The sequence below is a fragment of the Plecotus auritus genome (assembly GCF_963455305.1).
Source record: "Plecotus auritus genome assembly, chromosome: 5".
NCBI classification, from domain to species: domain Eukaryota; kingdom Metazoa; phylum Chordata; class Mammalia; order Chiroptera; family Vespertilionidae; genus Plecotus; species Plecotus auritus.
The window spans coordinates 181562014-181586191 of NC_137776.1; the positions used below are offsets into that span (position 1 = coordinate 181562014).

The following is a 24178-nucleotide window of genomic DNA, read 5'->3' on the forward strand; positions in this document are numbered from 1 at the left end:
TGGCCAAGCCACGGTCCCTTACCAAGCCTCAGTTTCCCCATCTGCAAAAATGAGGGGGCCCAGCCAGCGTGGCTCAGTGGTTGAGCCTATGAACCAGGAGGTCACAGTTCGATTCCAGGTCGGGCCACATGCCCGGGTTGTGGGCTCCATCCCCAGTGTGGGGCGTGCAGGAGGCAGCCGATGAATGATTCTCATCATTGATGTTTCTATCTGAAGTCAATACCAATGTTTTTTAAACACGAGGGCCTTTGACAGAGGCCCTGTAAGATCCCTGCAGGTCTGAGTCCTGGAGAAGATGAGGACAATGGGCTGGAGACCCCAGAGCTGTCGGCAGCTTGGTGTCAGATCCGAGCCACAAGGAAACGGGCCATCTCCGGCCCTCCGGGAGCTGGCTGTGGGCTGAGAGAGGCCGCGGCTCTTCCCTGGGAGGGAACCCCCACCCTGAGCCCCGAGCAGCCGCTCACCCCGCTCTGGAAATGGTTAACGAGGGCAGCTTCCCTCCAGATCCCAGCCCCTTATTAAAATGTAGGTTTTACAATAAATTTGGCATTTGGCCACCAACCTCAGATTAAAACCAGACGCTAACCCCCTTCTCAGACCAAATTTTGAGCAGAGGGCTGCTGTCATCCTCCTCAATGCCTCCGACCCCCACCCGCCCTGCACCCCCACTCCTCCAGGTGCCCCCACTCTCTGGAGCGTGGATTCGGGGTCTCAGGAGCAGACAAAACTGGGCTCACATGACCAGACGTGACCAGAGGTGACCAGAGGCCTGGGAACTTGAACCCTGGCTCCTGGAGTTCTGAGTGGACAGCAGTCAGCCCTGTAGGCTGGGAGCTTCGAGACCCCGGATTTCGGGATGGCCAGTTGTACCTGGCCTTTGACCTCCCGGCCCTTGTTTGTGCCTGAGAATAGGACACATGCTCCCTGTTCAGTAGCTTCGTCCCTGTCCCCCCTCGGGCCCAAGGACCCCATTTTTCAAAGGCTCCTTGTCCCCCCCCCCCCGCCCCTGCTTCCCACAGTGGGCCTGCTGTGCCCCACGCCGCCTCCTGGCTGCTGTCCCGCCCAGAGCAGCTTTGGGGCTCCCAGCAGCGCTGAGCCACCATCTGGGCCTCAACCCCTCGTTTCCCACTCTGTCCTGCCCTCCCTGTGTCCCCTCAAGCACTCAGCGGTCTCCTTTTCTCCATTCTCTGCCAACCCCCGTGTCTCTCTCTGACCTCTCCCCCTTTTCTGTGTGTGTGGTTTTTTAAAATGTATTTTTATTGATTTCAGAGAGGAAGAGAGGGAGGAGAGAGAGAGAGAAACATCAATGATGAGAGAGAATCATTGATCGGCTGCCTCCTGCACACCCCCTCCTGGGGATGGAGCCCGCAACCCGGGCATGTGACCTGACCTGGAATCGAGCCATGACCTCCTGGTTCATAGGTCGATGCTCAACCACGGAGCCACGCCAGCCGGGCTGTGTGTGTGTTTTATAACAACTTTATTGAACTATAATTCACATACCATCCCATTCACCCACCTGAAGTGTACAATTCAGCGATTTTTAGTATATTCGGTTGTACAACCATCACCACAACCAGTTTTAGCACGTTTTCCCCAAAAAGAAACCACGCACCCTTTAGTGATCAGTCATCGCCTCGAATCCCTCCCGTGCCCCCCCCCCGCAGCCCCTGGCAACCTAACCGCCCGTTTCTATCGATTCGCCTGTTCTCATCTTCCTATAAGTGGGGTCCCACGGTAGGCGGCCTGTGAGAGGCGCTGTCTCCGTTCACGGAGCAACCTGTTCCAGGTTCTCCCCGTTGTACCGTGATCCGCGTTTTATTCCTTTTCGTGGCTGAATAATGTCCCGTTGTCAACTGATGAATGGATAGGCTACAGCTCACCTATCCATCCACCCGTTGGCGGGCATGGGGCTGTTCCCACGTGTTGGCTGTTGGGAGTCGTGCTGCTATGCACGTTCGTGTACAGGTTGGGCGTGGACGGATGTTTTCGTTCCTCCTGGGTGTGTACCCAGGAGTGGAATTGCTGGGTCACATGGCAACTCCGTGTGTCACGTTTGAGGAGCTGCCAGATGGTTTTCCAAGGAGACCCCACCTCTGCACGTCCCCACCAGCGGCGCCTGAGGTCCGATTGCTCACATCCTTGCCCACGTTTGTCGCTACCTGACTTCTGATGCTAGCCGTCCTGGTGGGCGTGAAGGGGTCCCTCGTGGGGCTCTGATCTGCGTCTCCCTGGGCATCACCTCATGGGCTCACTGGTCATTCGGGTACTTTCTGTGGAGAAGGGTCTCTCCGGATCCTTTGCGTGTTTTTAAGTTGCATTATTCGACCTTTTACTGGCGAGGTCTAAGCGCGCCTGCTTTCTGCAGGCGAGTACCCTGCCCAGTATGACTCGTAGGTATTTTTGCCGACCTGTGGGTTATCGTTTCCCGCTCTTGGTGGTGTTCACAAGTGTCTGGTTTGGGTGATGTCTGACTTACCCTTTTCCCTTTAGTGGCGGGGGCTTCGGGTGCCACGTCCAAACCACTGTCTGGCCCTTTCGAGGGTGATGTAGAGACTTCAGCTCTTTTTCTGGAACGAGGCCTTCCTGCATTTATATAGTCATTCGTTCCGAAGGATTTTTGAAACCAAACTTCTTTTTTAAAAAAAATATATATATATTTTTATTGATTTCAGAGAGGAAGGGAGAGGAAGAGAGAGATAGAAACATCAGTGATGACAGGGAATCATTGATTGGCTGCCTCCTGCACGACCCCCACTGGGGACTGAGCCTGCAACCCGGGCATGTGCCCTTGACCAGAATTGAACCTGGGACCCTTCAGTCCGCAGGCCGACGCTCTATGCACTGAGCCAAACCAGCTAGGGAGAAACCAAACTTCTTGTTCAGTCCTGGGGATGCAGCAGCGACAAGGCCAAGCCAGTGCCCGAGGCCTCCCTGGAGTTTAGACTCGGCTGGAAGAGAGGCACGAAGCAGAAAACCAAAACAGAGGAGGGACTTAATTACAGATGGGCGGGACAGGGCCGGGGCCCAGGAGCCTGCGACAAGGAGACCCACCCTGGTCTGAGGTCTCAGGGCAGGAAATCCAGGCTCAGACTAAAGGCTGGGTAAGCATTCACCAGACAAAAGGGGCGCAGAGCTCCAGGCAGAGGGAACGTGTGCAAAGGCCCTGAGGCAGGGAGGAGCTCATGCTGTCTAGCAAGGCAGATCCCCTTGGCCCACTGGCCCCTCCGCTGGGGGAGGCAGAGGCCCCGACTCCAAAGAGACTCAGATGCATTGCAGCTGCCTCCAGGGCCCTGCCAGGTTTCCAGGGGCCATGCGGGAGCCTTCTCAGCCTCCTCCCAACGTGGGGTCCCCTCAAGCCTGCAGAGACCTTCCTGTAGCCACACTGGCCTCAGGGCTGGGAGGGGCGGGGGTGGCAGTCCCAGGCCGGGGTGGCTCACTGAGGCCTGTGAGGCCACGGAGCATGGATGGGGCCCCTGGAACCCCTCTGACTCCTCGGGCCCCACTGCATCGTCCCTCCTCACCTTCCTTCCTGAGGCGTTCGCTCCTTCTCCAGGCTGGTAGCTATAAAAATGTGTCAGCACCTTGGGTTTTGTTCGAAATTAATGAGGTGAAACATCCTTGGAAGGGGGAGGGGACAGTGGCTGCAGTGGCTGACTCTCTGGTCCGCCCCACACCCCTGCCTCCTGCCCTGTGGTCACGGTCTCACGTGATGGCACCGGCTGCCTTTATGGCTCTGTCAGGAGGACCCGGCCCCCGGAGACAGCCCAGGACACAGGGCAGGCTCTGTCGCCTCTCCACACCCTGCCAGTGCCTCCTTGTTTGTTCATTCATTCGTTCACTCATTCACTCAACACTCGAAAAGTATTTGTGAGGAGTTTACCTTGGGCCAGGCTCTGTGATGGGTCCCAGAGAGGAAAAGGACTGTCAGTTCCAGTTCCTGCCTGACAAAGGACCCCACACTTACCCTACAATGACAGTGTGTGTGTGTGTGTGTGTGTGTGTGTGTGTGTGTGTAATCCGAGAAGGCTTCCTGGAGGAAGCGATATATCAGCGGAGACCTGAAGGTAAGCTGGGGAGGGAGAGCAGTTGCAAGCCCCGGAAAGGCTTGAGCACTAATTTCAGAGAGGGCGTGAACCCTGACAGCAGCCCCGAGACGCCCCAAAGCCCCCGCCCAGGGTGACCTGGGTGCTCCCTCCAGTGGGTAGAGCCAGAAAGGCCCTCAAGAGAAGGGCTCCACCCTTTTGTCGTGATCACCGAGGACTTACCCAGGGCTGGGCTGGGGCCGGGGTACCTCCTAACTCCTTACCCTGGCAGGTGGCTACCGGGGTGTGGGGGGGGCGGTGGCAAGAACAGACAGGGCCTGGGGTTTGCCGGCAAAGGCTCCCAGTCACTGTGGGAGGCTGGGTAGTCCTGGCCCCTCCCTGGGCCTCCCTCCGGCCTCTGTGAGGCTGAGATGGTGCTGCCTGCTCCTCTGAGGCTGTGGGGCCTCCTGGGAGGTGAGGCTGGGAGGTCTGCCTGTGGGAGCTCACCGGAGGCACAGAGCCCTCCTCTGCGCCTGGTCCCTGGTCCCCGAGTGTCTGGGCCGGAGGTCAGCTTGGCCAGAGATGAAAGCAGCTCTTGAGCCCCTTGTGTGGGATTCTGGCAGGTGGGTGGGCCTCCCTCCCCCCACCCCCGGGGAACGCCCGGAGCCCAGGTTCCCTGCTCCAGAGGCCCCTAGGGACCACGTTTCTCCTCCTCCTGCCTCCTTTCTTTCTTTCAAAACACTGACCCGACTCCAGGTCTGCCCTTGGTCCTGCCCTCGAAGGTCTGTCTCACAGGGTGGGCAGCCCGCACGCCGCCCCCTCCTGGAAGCCCCCCTGGCCTGCAGCCTGGGAACTCTGACGCATACCCCAGCTCCAGAAACGCTTCTGTAGCCGTCAGCATCCCTCCTCTTGGTTGCTCCCTACACCCCAGACCCCGCAGAGGCACTCGAAGTTCATGCACGAGGACGGAGTGGGGGGGGGGGGAGGAGGAGGGTGCCGCTTAGGGCCGGCTGCCCGCGCCACAGTCGGTAAGACCTGGGAGCTGTGCTGCTCTGCGGATTCACCTCCCAGCTCGGCCTTGACTGGCCGTGTGGCTTTGCCTCTGTGCCTCAGTTTCCACATCCGTGCAATGGGGCTGAGAGTCCCCCATTCGGGGTTGTTATGAGGGTCAGATGCTACTGCCCTCTTTCAATGAGATTCCTGAGGCTGGGCAGGGTTAAAGGGTTCTCCCACCGCCACTCTGCCTAACCTGGGCCCTCTCGCACCCCTGAGGGGAGGTGGGGGTCCCCCTCACGTCTCCCCGAGTAGCGCTGGGTCCTTGGAGATGCTCGGGCAGCGGTTGGGGATGCGGTTTGCAGAATTCCTGTCTGAGCCCTGCTCCCAGGGGCCCTTCAGAGGAACCCAAATCTCTCCCAGGAGACCTGGGGAGTGGGGGGAGGGGGCGCGAAGCCTTTGCTGGCTCCCTGGCCACCCCCTCTGCTTCCTTCCTCAGACCTTCCTGCCTGCACGCTCTGCAGTTCCGAAGCCCCGCTCCCCCCCCCACCCCCGACCCCCGCCGGTGTTAATGTGTTAAATCCACATCAAGGTCCTGGGGACCCGCTGTTTATTTTTGTGAACGTGTTGGCAGAGATCGCATGGGGGGGGAGGGGGAGGCTGCCGATTTGGTCAGAATAAATGCTAATTAATAAAAGTTATTTATTTGGGTTGGAGCGCGCCCTGGCCCTGGGGTCAGGCGCAAACTGACTATTTGAAGCAAAAACAAATAGAGAGGGTCCCTCGGCAGCTTGAGAAAGGCCGAGCGAGAGGCGGGTTTATTTGTCTTGGGAAGAATTTGCCGCTAATTCCCTCCAGACTATTTAGGCCCTTAAATTACATGGAATAAGAAAAACCATGGGTGCCGGGGAGAGGAGCCAGGAACACTTGATCATTTGACTGACAGCAGAGATTTTAAATGTCTTTGGCCCGCAGTCAGCCAAATAAATGGTATGTGTGAAATAATTTAATGGCAGAGAACTGCGCCCCAGTCATTTTTTTTTTTTCCATTGTAATATAATCGGGGACGGAGTAATTGGGGTTTGCAGGGAGAGAGAGTGGCAGGCCTCCCCTGGCCCCCTATGTTTCTTCCCTCCCCGATCCAGCCGCTCACAACAGCATCTGAACAGCCAGGGGAAAGGGAGGCGGTTTGGGCCTTTGTTTTTAACCCCAGAGGAAAGCAGAACTTTTACTGAACACAGGGAAACTCTGGGCCACAGCCGGCTTGGACGGCTTGGACCGAGCAGGCCTGGGTGTCGCTAGCCCGAGGCTTAGAGAGTATTTGTTTCTTCTCCAAATGCTGTGAGCCAGGGACACGCCCGCCCGCCCGCCACTGAGCATTTCTCAGGAGGTGATCCGCTGGGAAGCAGAGGCTGCCCGGGAGCCCTGGCGGAGTCCAGAGCCCTGGGTTCGAGTCCTGGGTCACCTCTGAGCCGCTGCCTGGACCGTCCTCAGCCTCGCCCGCCTCTGCTCCGCCCTCTGCAGGGACCCCCACCACCTCTCCCCTGCGGGAGGGCCTTGCCTCCGTGCCCCACGCGCTTGCACGCGGACAGGAGTGCAAAGGGCAGCGAGCCCGTACTGGGCACTTGCTATGCCCTGGACGCTGAGTTAAACCCAGCTCCTGTCGGGGACCTGGTGTGACCTCGGGCAAGCCACTGTCCCTCCCGGCTCCCAGCCTGAGGTCTTCCTTTAGAACAAAGAGGTGCCCCGCCCTGGCCGGGGAGCGCATCGTCCTGATACACCCGAATAGTAGGTTCAATCCCCGGGCAGAAACCAACCAAGGAACGCCTGAGCCAGTAGAACAACAAACCCGTGTTTCTCCCTCTCTCTCCACCCCCTCCACTCTCTCTAAAATCAATCGCTCGATCAAAAATGTAAAAAGCAAAATAATACGTTATTTTCTGAAGAAGTGCCCAGTGCGCCCTTCCCATGGGCTGGGATGAGGACCTGGGTGCTAGCGCACCAGCGCGATGCATGAACCTGGAGACCCCTCCCCGGGGCGTCTCCCAGAGCTGGGACCACGAGTGTGACAGGCCACAGGTCACCTCCCTGAGGAGCGAGCTGATGAGGGGGGAGACCCCATGGAGATGGCTGAGCCCTCCAGCAGACAAGAATTCCCACCCCAGCTGCATGGCCCTGGGCACGCCGCCCAGCCTCAGTTTCCCCGTGTGTGAAGTGGGTGGGGGGGGATTCAGTGGGTGGATCCTGCCCAAACCAGTTGTTTTGGGGTGCATCCCATCTGCGCGCCTGGGCAGGAACCCGGGAGGGCCGGTCCCCCGCTGTGGAGGCCAGCTGGTCCGGTGGGCGCATCTGGGGCTGGGGGGGGGGGGGCAGTGCCTGCTTTGGGGTGAGAGTTGCGGCTCCACGTCACCGCACAGTTTGGTGAAAGAGGGGGGTTGCTCCTTCTGGCGCCCACTTGGCGGGGCGGGCGCTACAAAATGGTTTTCATTTGAACACCCTCCATTTTGAATTGCTCTGCAACTTCCCGAAAAAAAGTCTCCTTTTTTTGGCTGAAATCCCTCCTGCGTTGGGTGTGTGCCCAAGCCTGACGGGGCGTGGACGTGGACTCTGCAATGGCTGGTGTTCCGGAAGCTTCCGTCCCGCGTGGCCTATTGCTCACCACCCAGTTTTCAGCACTCGGGCCCTTGCTGTTTCGGTTTAGGGTTTCTTCCCGCTGGAGGGGGCGGGGGGCGGGGAGAGGACCATTCCCGTCCATCCATCGGCGCCTTTTCTTGGAGGAAAGGGGTGAGGAGTGAAGCCGGTCCAGGAGGGGAGGCGGCTCGCTGGGACCCCTTCGTGCAGCCCCACGCCGGCCCCTCCCACGCGTGTCCCCCGTGTTCGCAAGCCGGCACTTCCCACGAGAAAAGCTCTGAACCCCGACCCGGCCGCTGCGTCCACGCCGAGGCCTCGCGCTCAGCCTGCGGACAGTGTGGCCAGCGATGCGGCCACGGGGGGCCCGTGTCCTGGGCGTGGAAGGGAACTCAGCAGCACCCCAGCCTGTCCCCGTTCCATCCCGGTCCTGACGGTCAGAACTGTCTCCGGACGTTGCCAGGTGTCCCCCGGAGGCCAAGCTGCCCTCAGCGAGAGCCACTGGCCCAGATGGGGCCAGCTTTTCCTTGGTCTCTGCCTGACACCCCCAGAGGCGCCCCCCCCCCCCCCCCGACAGTCACTACAGTTGCATGGAACAAGTCAGCCTCAGATTGAATCAGTCGGTAAACCCCGCTAACCTCGGAGCTTGTTTGAAAACGGGGATCGAGTGGTGACCATTGCAGGGCCTGGAATGTTCTAGAACAGCCGTGGGCAAACTACGGCCCGCGGGCCGGATCCGGCTGTTCTATCCGGCCCGCGGAGCCGAAAAAGCGGAGGGTTCTCTTGCTCTCCCCTCCGCTCCTTTACTTTGAATTTATATTAGTTCACACAAACACTCCATCCATGCTTTTGTTCCGGCCCTCCGGTCCAGTTTAAGAACCCATTGTGGCCCTCGAGTCAAAAAGTTTGCCCACCCCTGCTCTAGAATGATGCTCCGTTGAACACAGGTTTGTAATCTTGTAAAGTGTAGGGAGTGGAGCTGGGGAGAGGGAAGGACTTGTTTTACTTTATTCCCTCCAGTGTTGTTGGAGTTGGTTACTGTGACAGGCAGCGACATTACTTTGTTATTAAAACATGTGTATTCCTTAGTCCTCGCCAAAGGGTATTTCTCCACTGATTTTTAGAGAGAGTGGAAGGGAGCGGGGAGAGACACAGAGAGAGAAACATCGATGTGAGAGAGACACAGCGATTCATTGCCTCCTGCACATGCTGTGACCAAGGCTGGGGATCGAGCCTGCAACTGAGGTACATGCCCTTGACCGGAATCGAACCTGGGACCCTTCAGTCCGCAGGCTGATGCTCTATCCACTGAGCTCAAACTGGCCGGGGCTAAAATACACATTCTTTTTTTTTTTTTTTTAATATATTTTATTGATATTTCACAGAGAGGAAGGGAGAGGGATAGAGAGCCAGAAACATCGATGAGAGAGAAACACTGATCAGCTGCCTCCTGCACACCTCCCACTGGGGATGTGCCCACAACCAAGGTACATTCCCTTGACCAGAATCGAACCCCGGGACCCTTCAGTCCGCAGGCCGACGCTCTATCCACTGAGCCAAACCAGTTTCGGCTAAAATACACATTCTTAGTAAGAAAGTCAGATACACACGGAAGTGCTGAACTGGGCAATGCTGGTTCTAAGTGCCGGGTGAGCTCGATGGAGTGGGGGGGAGGGTTTCCCATGTGGGCTCAGGTGGTCAGGGAGGGCTCCCTGGAGGAGTGGGCAGTGAGCTGGGCCCTGGGGGAGGACGGGCCAGCATTCCTCCCCTGGGTAAAAGGTACCTGTGGGAGTAGCAGCCGAGCATCCTCCTTCCTCCTCCCCTCTGTCAGGTGGGGTGATGGGATAACGGCACGTCGATGTAGGACTCCTCTGAGCACCCATGACCTACCGTGCTGAGGGGCCTGCGTGCAGCACACCCCGTGACCGGGGACCCTTGCTGCTCTTCATTACGTGTTATTATAATTAAACAGCAAAATCAGTGGAGGGCTCGCCACGCCCACGCCCAGAGCCTGGACGGTGTGAGGACGCGCAGGTGTCTCCTGGAGCCTCCCTGCCAGGCCAGCCGTCCCTCATGGCCGCAGGTGCCTGTCCCCTGGCTCCACAGGATGGGGGAGGGGGGCTGGTTGCCCTTTTTCACCACGACACCCCTGGGCCCTGGTGCGGAGCCTGCCACACAGCAGGTGCCTAGTGAATATGTGTTGGATGGACGAATGGGTGAACGAAGGAGTGAATTAAAGGCCGGTGCTCCCGCTCTTGGGGCTGGACCATCCATCCTAGAGCGTCATCCAAGTAAAGAGCTCAGGGCCACCCTAGCTGGTGCCTCAGTGGACAGAGCATCTCAGTCTCTTTCTCTCTCCCCTCTCCCTTCCTCTCTGAAATAAGTATATATATATATAATATCTATTATATATATATATTTTAAATATATATTTTTTTTTCAGAGAGGAAAGGAGAGGAGAGAGAGAGCTAGAAACATCAATGATGAGAGAGAATAATTAATTGGCTGCCTCCTGCATGTCCCCTCCTGGAGATCAAGCCTATTACCCAGGCATGTGCCCTTGACCGGAATCGAACCAGGGACCTTTCAGTCCGCAGGCTGATCCTCTATCCACTGAGCCAAACCAGCTAGGGCAGTGGTCGGCAAACCGCGGCTCGCGAGCCACATGCGGCTCTTTGGCCCCTTGAGTGTTCTAATGCCACTTCTTCAAAATAGACTCGCCCAGGCCGAAAACCGACGTCTGCACACGGGCCACGAAGTTTCAATCGCACTGTACGTGCGCGCCCGCACGTGGTATTTTGTGGAAGAGCCAAAGAGCCGCATGTGGCTCGCGAGCCGCGTATTGCCGACCACTGAGCTCTAGGGCATGTAAAAATATATTTTAAACACAAAAACAAAGAAAGCCTGGCTGGCTGGCTGAGTGGTTGAGCATGGACCTATGGACCTATGAACCAGGAGGTCATGGTTCGATTCCTGGTCAGGGCATAGGCCCGGGTTGTGGGCTTGATCCCCAGTGTAGGGCGTGCAGGAGGCAGCTGATCAGTGATTCTCTCTCATCATTGATGCTTCAATCTCCCTCTCCCTTCCTCTCTGAAATCAATAACTATATATATTAAAAAAAAAAAAAAAAAAAACTCAATGCAAACTGCTGAGCAGGTGCCTGAATGCCTTTGTTCGAGCTTGGCGGTGCAGGGGCGTCTGGCCGGTTTGGGGGGCTTCAGGCCCCCACCGCGCTGTCCTCTGCCCTGCTGACCTGCTGACCCTGTCCTCCCCGCAGGTGAGTGTCCCAGCCCCGGGCGCGGCGGCGCCACCAAGCGGAAGAAGAAGCAGCGCCGGAACCGCACCACGTTCAACAGCAGCCAGCTGCAGGCGCTGGAGCGCGTGTTCGAGCGCACGCACTACCCCGACGCCTTCGTGCGCGAGGAGCTGGCCAGGCGCGTCAACCTCAGCGAGGCGCGCGTCCAGGTGAGCGCTGCCGTCCAGGGCCGCCCGTGGGCCGTGCAGCCCCCACTCACTCAGGGGTAGGGAGCTGCCGAGGTGAGATGTTTAAGGGCAGAGACATCTGAGGCCAGAGGCTGAGGTTCACAGCCAAGCCCTGCCACTCGCTAGCTGTGTGACCTACAGCAAGTTGCTTAACCTCTCTGTGCCTTCGGGGCCTCCCTGGAAAACGAGGACCATGTGGGTGCATTTTATAGGGCTCTCCTGAGAATTAAAGGGGTTACTACATTTTTTAAATTTTTTAAAAAAGGAGTTCCTGCGTTTGTAAAGTGCTTCGAGCAGGGCCTGCCACAAAGGGGTTCGATAAAGTCGTTTTGAAGTGTTAAGTGTTCACTCCGTGCCAGCTCAGAGCTGAGTGCTCAGCATGCACCTCTCATGATAACCTCACCACAGCCAAGTGCGCATTTATTCATCCTTCATTCATTCACGCGCCCGTTCTCCAACACACGCTTACCCAGCAGCAGGTATGGCCCAGCACCCCCACTTTCCAGATGAGGAAACCGAGGCTCGGAGAGGGGAAGCTGCCAGTCCAGGGCTGGTAGCAGAGAGGCACACGCTGGGTCCAAAAGGACCTGGGTCCCCTTCACAGCCGCCGCACCCTGCTCCCCTCTCTCTCCCACCCCCAGGTCTGGTTTCAGAACCGCCGGGCCAAGTTCCGCCGGAATGAGCGGGCCATGCTGGCCAACCGCTCTGCCTCGCTGCTCAAGTCCTACAGCCAGGAGGCCGCCATCGAGCAGCCCGTGGCCCCCCGGCCCACCGCCCTGAACCCAGACTATCTCTCCTGGACAGCCTCGTCCCCCTACAGGTGAGGGCCGGCCCCCTTCAGGCCAGGAGGCGCGTGGCCAGGGGTCCCCAGGGTGGGTTAGGGCCCAGGCTCCTTCCAGCATCCCCTGGCAGCGGGGACACATCACGCGGTAGGCGGGCAAGTGCGTGGCGTGTGCTCTCAGGTGTGCACGCGTGGGTGTTGTAGGAGTATGCGTGTGTTGCATGAGTGTGAACATGTATGCACATGAGTGTGTGCATTTCCACGTCAGTGTGTGTGCACGGTTGTGAGTGCACACGTGTGCCTGGGAGTGCACAGGAGTGTGCATGTGCACGTGTATACATGTGCACACGGATGTGCGGAAGGGCGAGACAACGAGGCCTGTCTGGAGGGAAGGACCCGCGTCGCTCTCAGGCAGCTGGAACCCCGCGGGATTTCGAGGCGCGAGAGCCCCTCGCCCTGTGTCCACCCTCCTGGCCAGAAACGGGGGCTGGAGGACTGGGACCATGGCCTCCCTGTCCTGGGGACCTGGCTGGGTCCAGGGCCAAGTTCTGGGGCAGTTCACCCCAGGTCAGAGCTAGAAAAAGCCTCTGAGGTGGCAGGGTGACGGAAGAGGGAGAGGGCTGGGGAGCTGTGTTTGTTCCCCACAACTCCAGGGGGCGCCATCCGCCCCTTAGTCTGTGAGCGGCTCTGCAGGAGCCTCGGTCTCGTGGAAGGTGAGCCCAGCAGTCAGCTTGTGGCATTGAGTACCGGTGGTGCACGGTGAGGTCCTAGTGATGCCGGCCTGTCTCCCAGCTGCCCCAGCCTGTCCTTACTCACTGAAGGCACCCTACACCCAGGCGTGTGCGCACTCACCCCGTCCTCTGCGCACAGGCCCCGTGCCCGCGCCGGGGTGGACGGGACCCAGGCCCTGCTCTCAGGAAGCTCCTGGTCCAGCGAGAAATCCCCACAAATCCCCATGTGGCTCCGTGCCCCAGGGCTGGGGCCCGGGACTGAGAGCCACACCAAATGCATCCCGTGTCTCCTGTCGCCCCCAGCACAGTGCCGCCCTACAGCCCCGGAGGCTCAAGCCCCGCCGCCCCGGGGGTCAACATGGCCAACAGCATCGCCAGCCTCCGCCTCAAGGCCAAGGAGTTCAGCCTGCACCACAGCCAGGTGCCCACCGTGAACTGAGCCCTGCCACCCGGACCGCTGCCTCCTGGTCGACAGCCGAGGAGAGGGCAGATGCAGGAGAGCGACCTCCTCCTGTCCCGTCCCAGGCCCGCTGGGTGGGCCCTCCCGGCCCTTCCCTCCAGCCCGGACCCTGGGCCTGAGAGGCTGCTGAGACGCCAGCCGAGCCCAGCTCAGCCCTGGTCCCCGGCCGCCGGAGACTTCGCCCGTGACCCTGGCAGGGGTTTGGGCCGGAAGGTGAACAGGAGCTCACCAAGGACCTCACTTACTTTGTGTATTAAAACCAAATAGCTTTTGTCTTTAAGAAATAAAAAATGGTTTAAGCCCCAAAAGGCTGTGGGAGGGCAGCTACGGGCAGCAAGGCCAAGGGGGCCAGCCCGCGGAGCCCTGGCCTGGGCCCGCTGGGACCGCAGCCAGCAGGCAGCTGCCCTGTCTGCCGCTCCTGGACAAAGTCTCCTTCGCCTGCAGAGCCCAGGGGTGGGAGTGGGACAGGAGGCCGAGACCCGCCCTGGACCCCACGGATGCCCTGGGGTTTCTGTGGCTGTGAGCAGGACTCCTCCCCTCTCTGGCCAGGGAGTGAGCCCTCTGCCCTGTGGCAGGGGGCAGGGTGGATGGGACAGATGCGGACATGAACTTCCTTGCTCTTGGGTATCCTAAAAGCGTGGGACCCTGAGCATTTGCCTGGGGAGGGGCCTGGACAAATGGTGGGGTGTAGAGTGGAGGCCCCAGGGCCCACAGGACAGAGCAGGGGTCCTGACAGCTAAGGCCACCAGAAGGCCTTCTCCCAAGGCCCGAACCCACCCTTCTGCAGATGGTAACTGGGGTGACAGAGGACACACGTGTCACCAGCAGTGACACCAATGAAGAGGAGCCGCAGAAAACTGCGGGGTGCGAGGGGAGTGTCTGAAGCAGCCCCTGCCCTGGCCCTTCGCCTCCCCTTCGGAGGGGCGCACCCTGCAGGGAAGGTCAAGGTCGGTTCCGTAACCTCGTCAGCCCCAGGAAGGACAGCATGCCCTGACCCCAGAGGGTGCGGAGATGGTCAGCCCCGTCTGGTGGGTGGCCCTCACAGTGACACTGTGGTCACGCCCCGATGGGTCGATACTCTGTCTGCCAACCCGCACGGCCTCAGAGTGTCCCCAAGGGCCACCGTTCCCACCCACGGGCTACCTCTGGATGACCACAGACAGGTCAAAGCCACACGACACGCCTTGTGTGAGGGACGGTCCCCATTCTTGTTCTAGAAGGAATGGTGACTATAGCCCTGAGCGAGGTAAGGACCCCTCTCCCTTCTCCCCGAATTCACCCCTGAAGGTCCTCCTTGCTCTCCCCCTGGAATTCTGCCATGAAAACAGTCCTGGTGGCGGAGCTCGGCCCCCTTCAGAGGTGCAGGCACGTGGGGCCACGCGCTGTGTGACGTCCTGTGGCTGGGTGGTTGGGACTCTGGCCGGCCGGAGCGTGTGGGGCACCCCTGGGGTCAGGGAGCTCGGGCTGGGCGGAGCCAGGGAGGGGGCATTCCCACCGGACTGCGAGGGCCAGGCCGGAGCTGGGCGAGACCTGGGAGCTGTGCTTTCTCGCTCCGTTGGGCCTCTGCCTCCGGGAAGTGCTCTCTGGGCCTTCACCTGCCATTTATCACTGAACAGACGTCATGAAACCCCTGCTGGGTGCAGGCCCTACCCCAGGCCCTGCGGAGAGAGCAGAGATCTGACAGAGGGTCCCTGGCTGCAGGGGCCACACCCAGCACAGGGGGCCCCAAGCGTCGTCTAAGGCATCCGGGCGGGCTTCCCGGAGGAGGTGTCCGGGTGAAGGATGAAGAGTCCCTTAAAGAGAAGAGGAAGAACAGTGTTTCTGGCTCAGGAGACACAAATGTGAAGGCCCTGGGCAAGCCAGAAGCGGCCTCTTCGGGCCAGTTGCAGGGCTGGGTCTCCTGGTGTGGAGTGAAGGAGAGGAGCAGGGGGTACCTCGGTGGCACTTGTGTGGGCAGACCTAAAAGTTTGGATGTCAGCCTGGCCTTGGGGCGCCACGGAGGGGGGTTTGTGTGGGGAGGAGGCTGTGTGTGCGGAGGCCGGGGCAGATGTCCAGGCAGCGGGGGCAGCAGCCCGAGCCAGATGGGAGCAGGATGGGCAGATCTGGATCCTGGACACACGGGGGACACGGCTGATGACGAGATGATGGGCTGACAGAGCAGGCAGAGGCCAGAGGGCCAGGGTCGGGCTTAGGCACATGGGAGGAAGTCACCTTGGAGAGAAGCCCTGCAGGTAGAAGTCTCTGGAAGATGCTGGCCTGCCCTTCCACCCAGACAAGAGCTGGGGCCATCCTGGTCTGAGCAGGGTCCTCCCTCACAAGGAGCTCGCGCCCCCACCCCCACCCCCCGACCCAGGGGGTTTGCACAGCGAAGGGCGGGCACACAGGGCCCGCCAGAGAGAGTGTCTGAGCACTAACCCGGGAGCACAAGTGAACAGGCCCACCCAGGCGCTGCCAAGCAAGGAGAGACTCGGGGCTCAGAGGGAGGCGCACCCCGTCTTTCTATTTGCAGCCCAAAGGGAGGGTGCCATGAAGCACGGCCAGGTTGAGGCTGCCTGCAGCAGGGGTGGGGTCCCACCGGGTGGGGGCTCCAGCTGAGGCCTGGAAGGCAGGTCCCAAGAATGCCAGCTTTGGAAAGAGCCGGGGGCGGGTTCCCACAGAGGCGCTGCCCTGCCGTGGGGCGCTAGGATGTCAATGTCATTTCCTCCCAAGCGCTCTAGAGAAAACAAACCGGCTTAATTGTTTACACATGTTGCTCCGGGGCGCTGAGGGAGGGGGCCGGGGGCCCTCCCCGTAAGAGAAAATATATGCAAACATTGCTGTCGCATTGCATGCGGCCCTAATTACAGGCTGTGTGGGAGCTTCCCGGGCACCAGGCCCGGGATATAATTTTCCATGAGGAGAAGGTACCCAAGTCCCGTCCCAGGCTGGGAGGCCTCGGGAGCCCCTCTCGCTGCCCTTTGTTCCGGAATTTGGGAGAGGGCGCTGTGTGTATCGGCTTCTGCTTTTTGTTTGAAATAAAGGAACTTGAGTTGAGAGAGAGCAATGGAAAGAAAGGCAGTCTGGCTCTTGGGAAACCCAAAACCTGAGACACGAAGACCCGAGTTTTCCCTGGGGCGGGGCGCTTCCCTGGACGGGGCCTCCTGCTCTGCAAGTGGGGACAAAACCTAAGCTCTGCCCAGGGCTGCTGGCACGTCCCCCTCCATAAACGGGGGCCTTGGTGTTGACGGTGGGAGAGCACACGCAAGGGTGGAGTCTGAGGAAGTCAAAACACGCACTGTCCTGGGGGAACCCCGCACTTTCCCTGCCCAGGGACCCCGGCACCCGTGGCTCAGGCTCAACAGAATGAAGGGACTGAGCGGATGTCCTTAAGGACCCTCATCAGGCGACTGTGACTTAATCAAAAGGGAGACGACGCTGGGTGGACCTGGCCTAACCAGTGAGACCTTAACAGAAGGTCCGGGTGTTTCCTTCTGACGCTCTCGTGCTGGTCCTGAAGGCAAACAGCCTGTTGTGGGCGAGTGGCCGCTGGCCGCTGAGCCCTCAGTCTTACACCACAGGGACCTGAACGCTGCCCACAACCTGAATGGGCTTGGAAGGCACCCTGAGCTCCACGGAGACCTCAGCCGTGTGAGACCCCGAGCAGAGGTCCTACAGAACCTGGAAGGTCACAGATGGTGTGGCTCTAAGCCACTGTGTTTGTGGCAGCTTGTGACACGGCACAGAAAACTAACACCGGTGGGCGTGGAGCTTGGGGGTCCCACCATGGGCTTGGCCCCGTTCTGCCATGAACCCCAGACCCTCTACAGAGGAGATGAAGCCTCTGCTCCAAATATCTGCCAGACCAGAGTCACAGCCTCTGTCTTTACTCCTTCCAGGCCTTTCTGCACAAGCCGACAGATGACCTGCCCTAAAACCCAGCCTTGATCATGTCCCTCCTCTGTCTAAAGCAGGGGTGGGCAAACTTTTTGACTCGAGGGCCACCATGGGTTCTTAAGCTGGACCGGAGGGCCGGAACAAAAGCATGGATGGAGTGTTTGTGTGAACGAATATAAATTCAAAGTAAAGGAGCGGAGGGGAGAGCAAGAGAACCGGATAGAACAGCCGGATCCGGCCCGCGGGCCGTAGTTTGCCCACGGCTGGTCTAAAGCCTCCTCTGGCTCCCAGGGAGTTCCATCACCAGCCCAGGTGTCTGAGGCTCCACCATCACTCCTTGTCCATCCTTAACCCCCCTGTCTCCAACCCCAGACTCTTCAGACACTCCCTCCCTCCGCTGTCCCTGCAGCAGTACCCTCCGCTCACCCTCCTCCCTGCCAGGGAAGATGCATTCCAAGGAGGGTTACACTCTAGTGTCAACCTCTTAAAAACCCAAGGGAAGTCCTGGCCGGTCGGCAGACACAGCAGAGGTCGGGGAGATGTGGGTCGTTGAAAAGACCCATTCAATGTTACGACTTTATATGGCAACATGGAAGGGAAAACTCTATTATTTTTATAATCAGACTTTAGAAAGTGAAGCTACTCAAAGTCCCGGTTGGCACAGCTACCAAGAGGAGCAACCTTGGTGGCCCAGGCGGCCACGGGGCAGGACCTCCAGGGAGCAGCGTGGGCCGGCGGGACCTCCCTCAGCCTCTCTCTGCAGGAGGTGCTCAGACACGGCAATGTATCCCTGTCTATAACACAAACAGTGTAACAGTGTAAGCATCTACGTCATATGCACAAAGGTAAATACTAGAGGCCCAATGCACGAAATTCGTGCAAGGGGCTCAGCCCTCGCAGCCCCGGCTCCGTCCTGCAGGTTGCCTGGACGGTCTTCTGGAAGGTCGTCCGGACGGTCGTTCTGCTGTTCGGTCTAATTAGCATATTAGCTCTTTATTATATAGGATAGCATGCACATTGCATATAACATGCACACATACACTGAGTGGCCAGATTATTGTGATCTCTGAACGCATAATAATCTGGCCACTCAATGCATTTGTATCTCAAATGGGGACCAAAAGTATTCTAGACTTTTGCTGGAGATCAGCCACCTATTTGCCCTAAGCTTTCTATCAGTCAGTGCAAAGGGGAAAACGGATCAGGTGCACGATTTATAGTATCTTTGATATCAAATAAATGAGGTACTCACGAGAAGTACACTGAGTGGCCAGATTATTATGCGTTCAGAGATCATCATGATCTGGCCACTCCGTGTATATTTACTATGCATAGTGGAAGAGTCTGGAAAGCTATAGGCCCTAACGCGAACAGTGACTTTTCTCAGGGACCTGCGATTGTGGGTGGCCTCAGCCCAGGAGAAGCTGCCCCCAGACATCGGGCCCCACTGGGGGGCTCCAGCCTCCCAGGCCTGGGCTCAGCCCAAAGTCCTGTCTTCAGCTCAGGGCTGCAGCCCAGAGGCCCCCAGGCGGCTGCCCAGCATCCTCCCTCCACCTCCTATCACCTCTGACCCTGGGGCGGGAGGGAGGAGGCCGCCCCAGAGGGTCGGCTCAAGTCTGGGTGGCGTGCGTGATGCAGATGAAGGGATGAGGCCAGAACTCACTGGTGCCCAAGGTCAACGGACATGGCCTCGGGGTCCCCTCTCGGGTGTCTTGGAAGAGCACCTGGCTCCTAGGGTACCAGCGTCCAAGCTGGCCTCGGAGGGTGGCCGAGTGGGCTGCCTCAAGGCCCCCTACCTGAGGCGTCTCACTTGCTGTGCTCACGTGCTGCTGCCGGGAGACAGGCTGTCTCCTGGGTCCCGTGTCGAGACGCAGGCACAGCAGCTTCCAGGAGCCCCTGCCAGCCCTGTCCCATCCTGCAGGGTGGAGTCTGCCCCGGACGGGACAGGGAAAAATCCCTCAGCTCCTGCCCCCTGCCCCTGGACAGCACCCTGGGCCTGCCCCTCCCTGCCTCTCCCCGGGCCCTCCAGGTTCTGGGTGGGCAGTCAGAGCAAACAGCAGGCACTTAATACATGATCCTGCCCTTCCTGTTTCCAAATGTGCAGCTGTGGCCCAAGAGAGGAGGCTCATCTCACCACCAGGGGGCAGTGTTACCTGCTGCCAGCTCTGTGCTCCTGGCACTGCGAGGTAGGGGCTGATGGGGATTTCCAGTGAGGCCTGGAGTCCCCCGAACCCCCAGTGTGCCCCCAGGAAACACCCCCACTCCATCAGTCCCCTGGGGAAGTTCAGAGGCTGCAGAGTAGTGGGAGACGGACATGTCCAGATACAGAGAGAGGCTTCCCAGGTGCTGGAGACAAGGGCAGGGCTGGGAGGGGGGTAGGGAAAGTGAGGCCGTGGGGTGCAGTGGTTAGAACAGGGCCACCCATGTCCCAGGACAAGAGCCTGGGAGAGACCCATAATTCCCCTCGGGGGGCACAGTTGCAATTTTCAAATCTTGCAGAGACTGAAAGACCAGAAAGTCCCTTTAAGAGGTTGGTCACTCAAAGCCCATCGTCCTTGACTAACAGCCCTGAGCAGCCACAGCCTCAGGAAGAGAAGGCCAACCTTACCATGGGCCCCCCACCGGCACCTGCTCCGAGGAGGATGCGGCAAAGGAATGTGGGGAGCACAGAAATGGCAGCCACACCCTGGCTGGCCCTGGGCCTCTGGAGGGAACAGGCGTGGCTCCCAGGCCTGACCAAGGCTGGGACTCGGGGGGTAGCTCCTAAAAATGCAGGTGTGCAGGTTCCCCTCTAGACGGGCCGAACCAGAACCTCTGGGGAGGGTCTGAGAAGTCCGCGTTTACCGTAGCTCTGCATCCCGAGGGCCTGAGGGTGAGCAACCTGAGCTGTCACTTCCTGGCCTGAGGCCGGGAGCGAGGCCGCAATGTTTTCTGAGCTGTTATTTGAGTGGAGGGATTGACTGTCTATCGATCTTTTTTTAAAAAATATATTTTTATTGATTGCAGAGAGGAAGGGAGAGGGAGAGAGATAGAAACATCAGTGGTGAGAGAGAATCATGGATCGGCTGCCTCCTGCACGTCCCCCACTGGGGATCGAACCAGCAACCTAGGCATGTGCCCTGATCGGGAATCGAACCGTGACCTCCTGGTTCAGAGGTTGATGCTCAATCACTGAGCCACACCGGCTGAGCAACTGTCTATCCATCTTGACAGCCATCTCCAAGCGGTTCCAAGTGGCCACTTCACCCAGGAGTCCAAGGGACACACACAGGCCACTGGGCCAGGCGCCCACGCTCAGCAGGCGGCCAGGAAACCAGGTCCCGGGGCCCATCCCAATCTTGAAGGGATGCCCGGTTCCCCAAGTACGGGCCCCGGGGGCTGGCGGCCAGCGGGCTGGCGCGGAGGTGTCCGCGGGTCACAGGTGGCGGGCTGCTTCCCAGGCGATCTGCAGGGCCATGGAGGCGCAGGGCAGCTGGGCCAGCGTGTAGGCCAGGGAGCGGATGGGCGCGCGCAGCTTCCCCAGGTAGGCCACGGTGTGCACCATGCGGCCCAGGAAGACGAGCAGGAAGTGCATCCGGGCCACCAGGGGGTTGGGCTGCAGGAAGGAGTAGACCAGGCCCAGGAACAGGAACGGGTAGATGGTCTCCATGTCGTTCCGGTGGGCTCTAGGGAGGCAAGGGGGTGCGGTGAGCCAGGTGACAGCTTTGGGGACGTCGCCGACGCTGGGCCCTGCCTGCGAGGCCCTGGCCACGGCGGAGCATCGCCAGGCGCCAGACTCAAGTCCGCTCGTGGCCAGAGCAAGTGCTGCCCCAGAAGTGAGCAGCGACGCCCAAGCTGGCGCCTGCGGCGGCTGAAGAAGCAGCCCTGAGAACGGGCTGAGCCTGGCGGCGGGGCGGGGTTCTTTCCAAGCCTGGGGCTCCCCAGGACCCCGTCCCGGCCGGTCTCCCCAACCTTGCCCGCTGGCCTGGGACCCCAGGCGGGAAAACTGGGGCTCCGAAGGGTTGAGTGAGAGCTGGGTCTGACTCAGGCCCGTGCCCTGCACCACCAAGGCCGGGCTCCTTCGAGGCGACCTCTGTCCACGTGCGGGTGGGTCCCTGGGCCCTCGCGGTGGGATGGGAGAGAGCCAAGGGCGGGCGTCTGAGATCCACGCCTGCTCCTCTGCCCTAAGTCGAAGCAAGTCCCCTCCACGCAGGGACAACATCACAGCCTCCGCGGCTGGAGCCGACCCGCTGCCGACCCTGGCGGGCTCCGTGTCATCGTGCTGTCCCGCCTCTTTGTTTAAATAAAGTGTGGGTGAGTGGGGGGCGGGGCGGGCCTGTGTATAACCTGCTGTACATAGTGGCCGCGGAAGAGAGCGTGGTTCACATTTTCCAGGCCTCCTGCTAGAGAGCGTGGTTCACATTTCCCAGGCCTCCTGCTAGTGGAGGTGGGGAGATCGAGGCCCGTGCACTGGGGACTGAGCAAGTGACTGAAGCCCAAGGGCATGCTGGGAGCTCACATAACAGGAACCCACTCCCACCTGACTCCCCGCAGGACAGACTTGACTCCCCACAGGACGGGCCCTGACTCCCCGCAGGACAGACCTGACTCCCTGCAGGACGGGCCCTGATACCCCCCTCCCCGCCACGCAGGACAGGCCCTGACTCCCCGCAGGACGGGCCCTGACTCCCCGCAGGGCCACAGGGCGGGATGCATGTAGGCGCAGGGACTCAGGAGCAGAAGCCCCGCCCCAGGCGGAACCAATGTGCCCCGCCCTGCCCCGCCCCGCCCCCAGGTGGTGAGGGCTGCAGCACCCTGTCCTCCCTCCCATCACAAGGAGCCTTAGTGGAGGGCCGTGGTGCGTGGCCTGACAGAAAGGACCCGGGCTGTCAGGGCAGGGAGGGGACCCGAGCTCTGGGCCACCCAGCGCTGTAGGGGCCTCTGCAGGGCGGGTGTGGTGGGGGAGGTGGGGTCTGCCCCAAAGCCTGAAGGATGTGGGCCACCCGGGGAGCATTCTCCGGGGGAGGGTCTGGCAGAGCAGAGGCTCCGAGGTGGGAATGAGCAGCACGGTCTAGGCACAGACCAGTTAGCTGCGTGGCTGGAGTGTGGTGCGTGGGAGAAAGCGAGGCAGGACGAGTGGGGAGGGGCCTGGAATTCAACCTGAGTGTCCGAAAGCTCCCGTAAGCCCAGCGGGGCCTGGACCTTTCTGAGGCCAAACTGCCTTCTCCTCTTCTCTGGAATCTCGAGCTTGGGAGCAGCCACAGGAAAGTAAGCCTCCAGGCGGCAGGTCTCCCCGAGTGGGGGTGGGGGCGCTGCCTGCTGTGCCAGAGAGGAGGCCTGGCAGGATCCGGGCCACAGGAAGGAGGGACAGAGGGAACCAGGACCGGGGCCGCTCCGAGTCCCTTACCCTCCTTGTGCGTTACAGGCAGGAGGCTGAGCGCGCCTCTAAAATCGCTCCACCCTCTGGGATGGAGCTGTAATGCCGACACCCCCACAGGGTTTTGGGAAAACCCATTTTAGATGATGTCAGTGTGTCTGTCCCAGCATGTGGTGTGTCTGCCCATGCAATGATGCCACCTGCATGAGTACAGCTGTCACGTGTGCTACGTGTGTTGAGTCAGCTCTGACTCCTGCGACCCTACTGTGAGTGACGCCCAGTGCCCTGACCCCACAGCCCTGCTCGGCGCCTGCAGACCCGCAGGGGCTTCTGTTTGGAGTCAGTCCCTCTCACACTTGGTCTGCCCTTCTCCTGCCACCGCCTCTTTTCCCAGCAGCATCGTCCTCTCCCGAGAGCCTGCCTTCTCAGATGCGCCCGCAGGCCAGCTTTGGGCTGCTCGGCCGCCGGCCGTGCTCCAGGCCACGCTGGCTCTCGGACACATTCTCTAAGGAAAAGTATCCGCACACGTGGGTCTCCAAAAGCTACAGGAGAATCATCACCAGCATCTGAAACCCATTCATTCACTTTCCCTTAAAGTCTCTCTTTACAGTTTACGAGTGAGTCTTTTTGTAGAAAGCAGTTAAGAGTTGGCCAAACAGCCCTAACCGGTTTGGCTCAGTGGATAGAGCATCGGTTCGATTCCGGTCAGGGGCATGTACCTGGGTTGCGGGCACATCCCCAGTAGGGGGCGTGCAGGAGGCAGCTGATCGATGTCTCTCTCTCATCGATGTTTCTAACTCTCTATCCCTCTCTCTTCCTCTGTAAAAAAATCAATAAAATATATTAAAAAAAAAAAAAAGAGTTGGCCAAATCCCCAAGAACAGGTGAGGGAAAGGTAAGGGAGGGAGGCTTGGGCCCTGCTCTGCCCAGTGGGACGGGGGCGGGGGCGGGGGGGGAGGAGGGGGTGGGAAGCCATGCCGTGGGTGCTGACCCCCACTCCTGGCGCCAGCAATGGGACTGGAAGACTCAGAGGCCAGCGGTGAGGAAGGAGGGGGGCTGGGAGCTGAGAAAAGCCTGAGGCTCGGCCCCGGCCCCTCGGGTGCCCCGCTCCTCCCTCCTCTCTCTGGTATGTCTCAAACCACAGTGGTGCCAAAGACGGGAGACAAGGGGAAATTAGGGATGATGCAAGATGATCCCTTCCTCCCGGCCCAGGATCTGAACTGAGACATGGACAGAGTCACGTACCAGGGACACTTGGGCAAAACGTGTCATTCCAAGAACCACCACTATTTTAAGGTAGAAGTCATCCAAGGCCAGTTCCTGCGAGACTGAACTTGCAGGGACAGTCCTCTAGCAGCACCAGGCCCACCCTCCCCAGGAGCAGCCTGCAGCACCGGCTGCACCTCCCAGCACCGGCTGCATCTCCATCTCCCAGCACCGGCTGCATCTCCCAGCACCAGCCGTATCTCCATCTCCCAGCACCGGCTGCATCTCCATCTCCCAGCACCGGCTGCATCTCCCAGCACCGGCTGCACCTCCCAGCACCGGCTGCACCTCCCAGCACCGGCTGCACCTCCCAGCACCGGCTGCATCTCCCAGCACCGGCTGCATCTCCATCTCCCAGCACCGGCTGCATCTCCATCTCCCAGCACCGGCTGCATCTCCCAGCACCGGCTGCACCTCCCAGCACCGGCCGCATCTCCATCTCCCAGCACCGGCTGCATCTCCATCTCCCAGCACCGGCTGCATCTCCATCTCCCAGCACCGGCTGCACCTCCCAGCACCGGCTACCCCTCCCAGCACCGGCTGCATCTCCCAGCACCGGCTGCACCTCCCAGCACCGGCTGC

At 60.0% G+C, this 24178-nt stretch overlaps 2 protein-coding genes across 4 annotated transcripts in view; one reads left to right on the top strand and one right to left on the bottom strand.

The window, feature by feature from the left end:
- The window catches only part of PRRX2 (paired related homeobox 2), a gene marked incomplete at its 5' end in the record, with an annotated part of 40865 nt that extends 27460 nt beyond the window's left edge, over positions 1-13405 (top strand). The window contains 3 exons of the mRNA XM_080667972.1: positions 10924-11111; positions 11771-11949; positions 12945-13405. Coding sequence (XP_080524098.1) covers positions 10924-11111; positions 11771-11949; positions 12945-13080 — 503 coding nt within the window. The 3' untranslated portion in view covers positions 13081-13405. The remainder of the gene's footprint in view (positions 1-10923; positions 11112-11770; positions 11950-12944) is intronic.
- Positions 13406-19954: 6549 nt separating this feature from the next.
- The window catches only part of PTGES (prostaglandin E synthase), a 28839-nt gene continuing 24615 nt past the window's right edge, over positions 19955-24178 (bottom strand). For 2 of the 3 annotated variants that reach the window (XM_080669999.1, XM_080669998.1), the window contains exon 5: positions 19961-20639. In XM_080669999.1, the coding sequence (XP_080526125.1) occupies positions 20390-20639 (250 nt within the window). In that variant the 3' untranslated portion in view covers positions 19961-20389. Of the gene's footprint in view, positions 20640-24178 lie in introns of all 3 variants that reach the window. The other variant, XM_080669997.1, reaches the window with a different exon arrangement.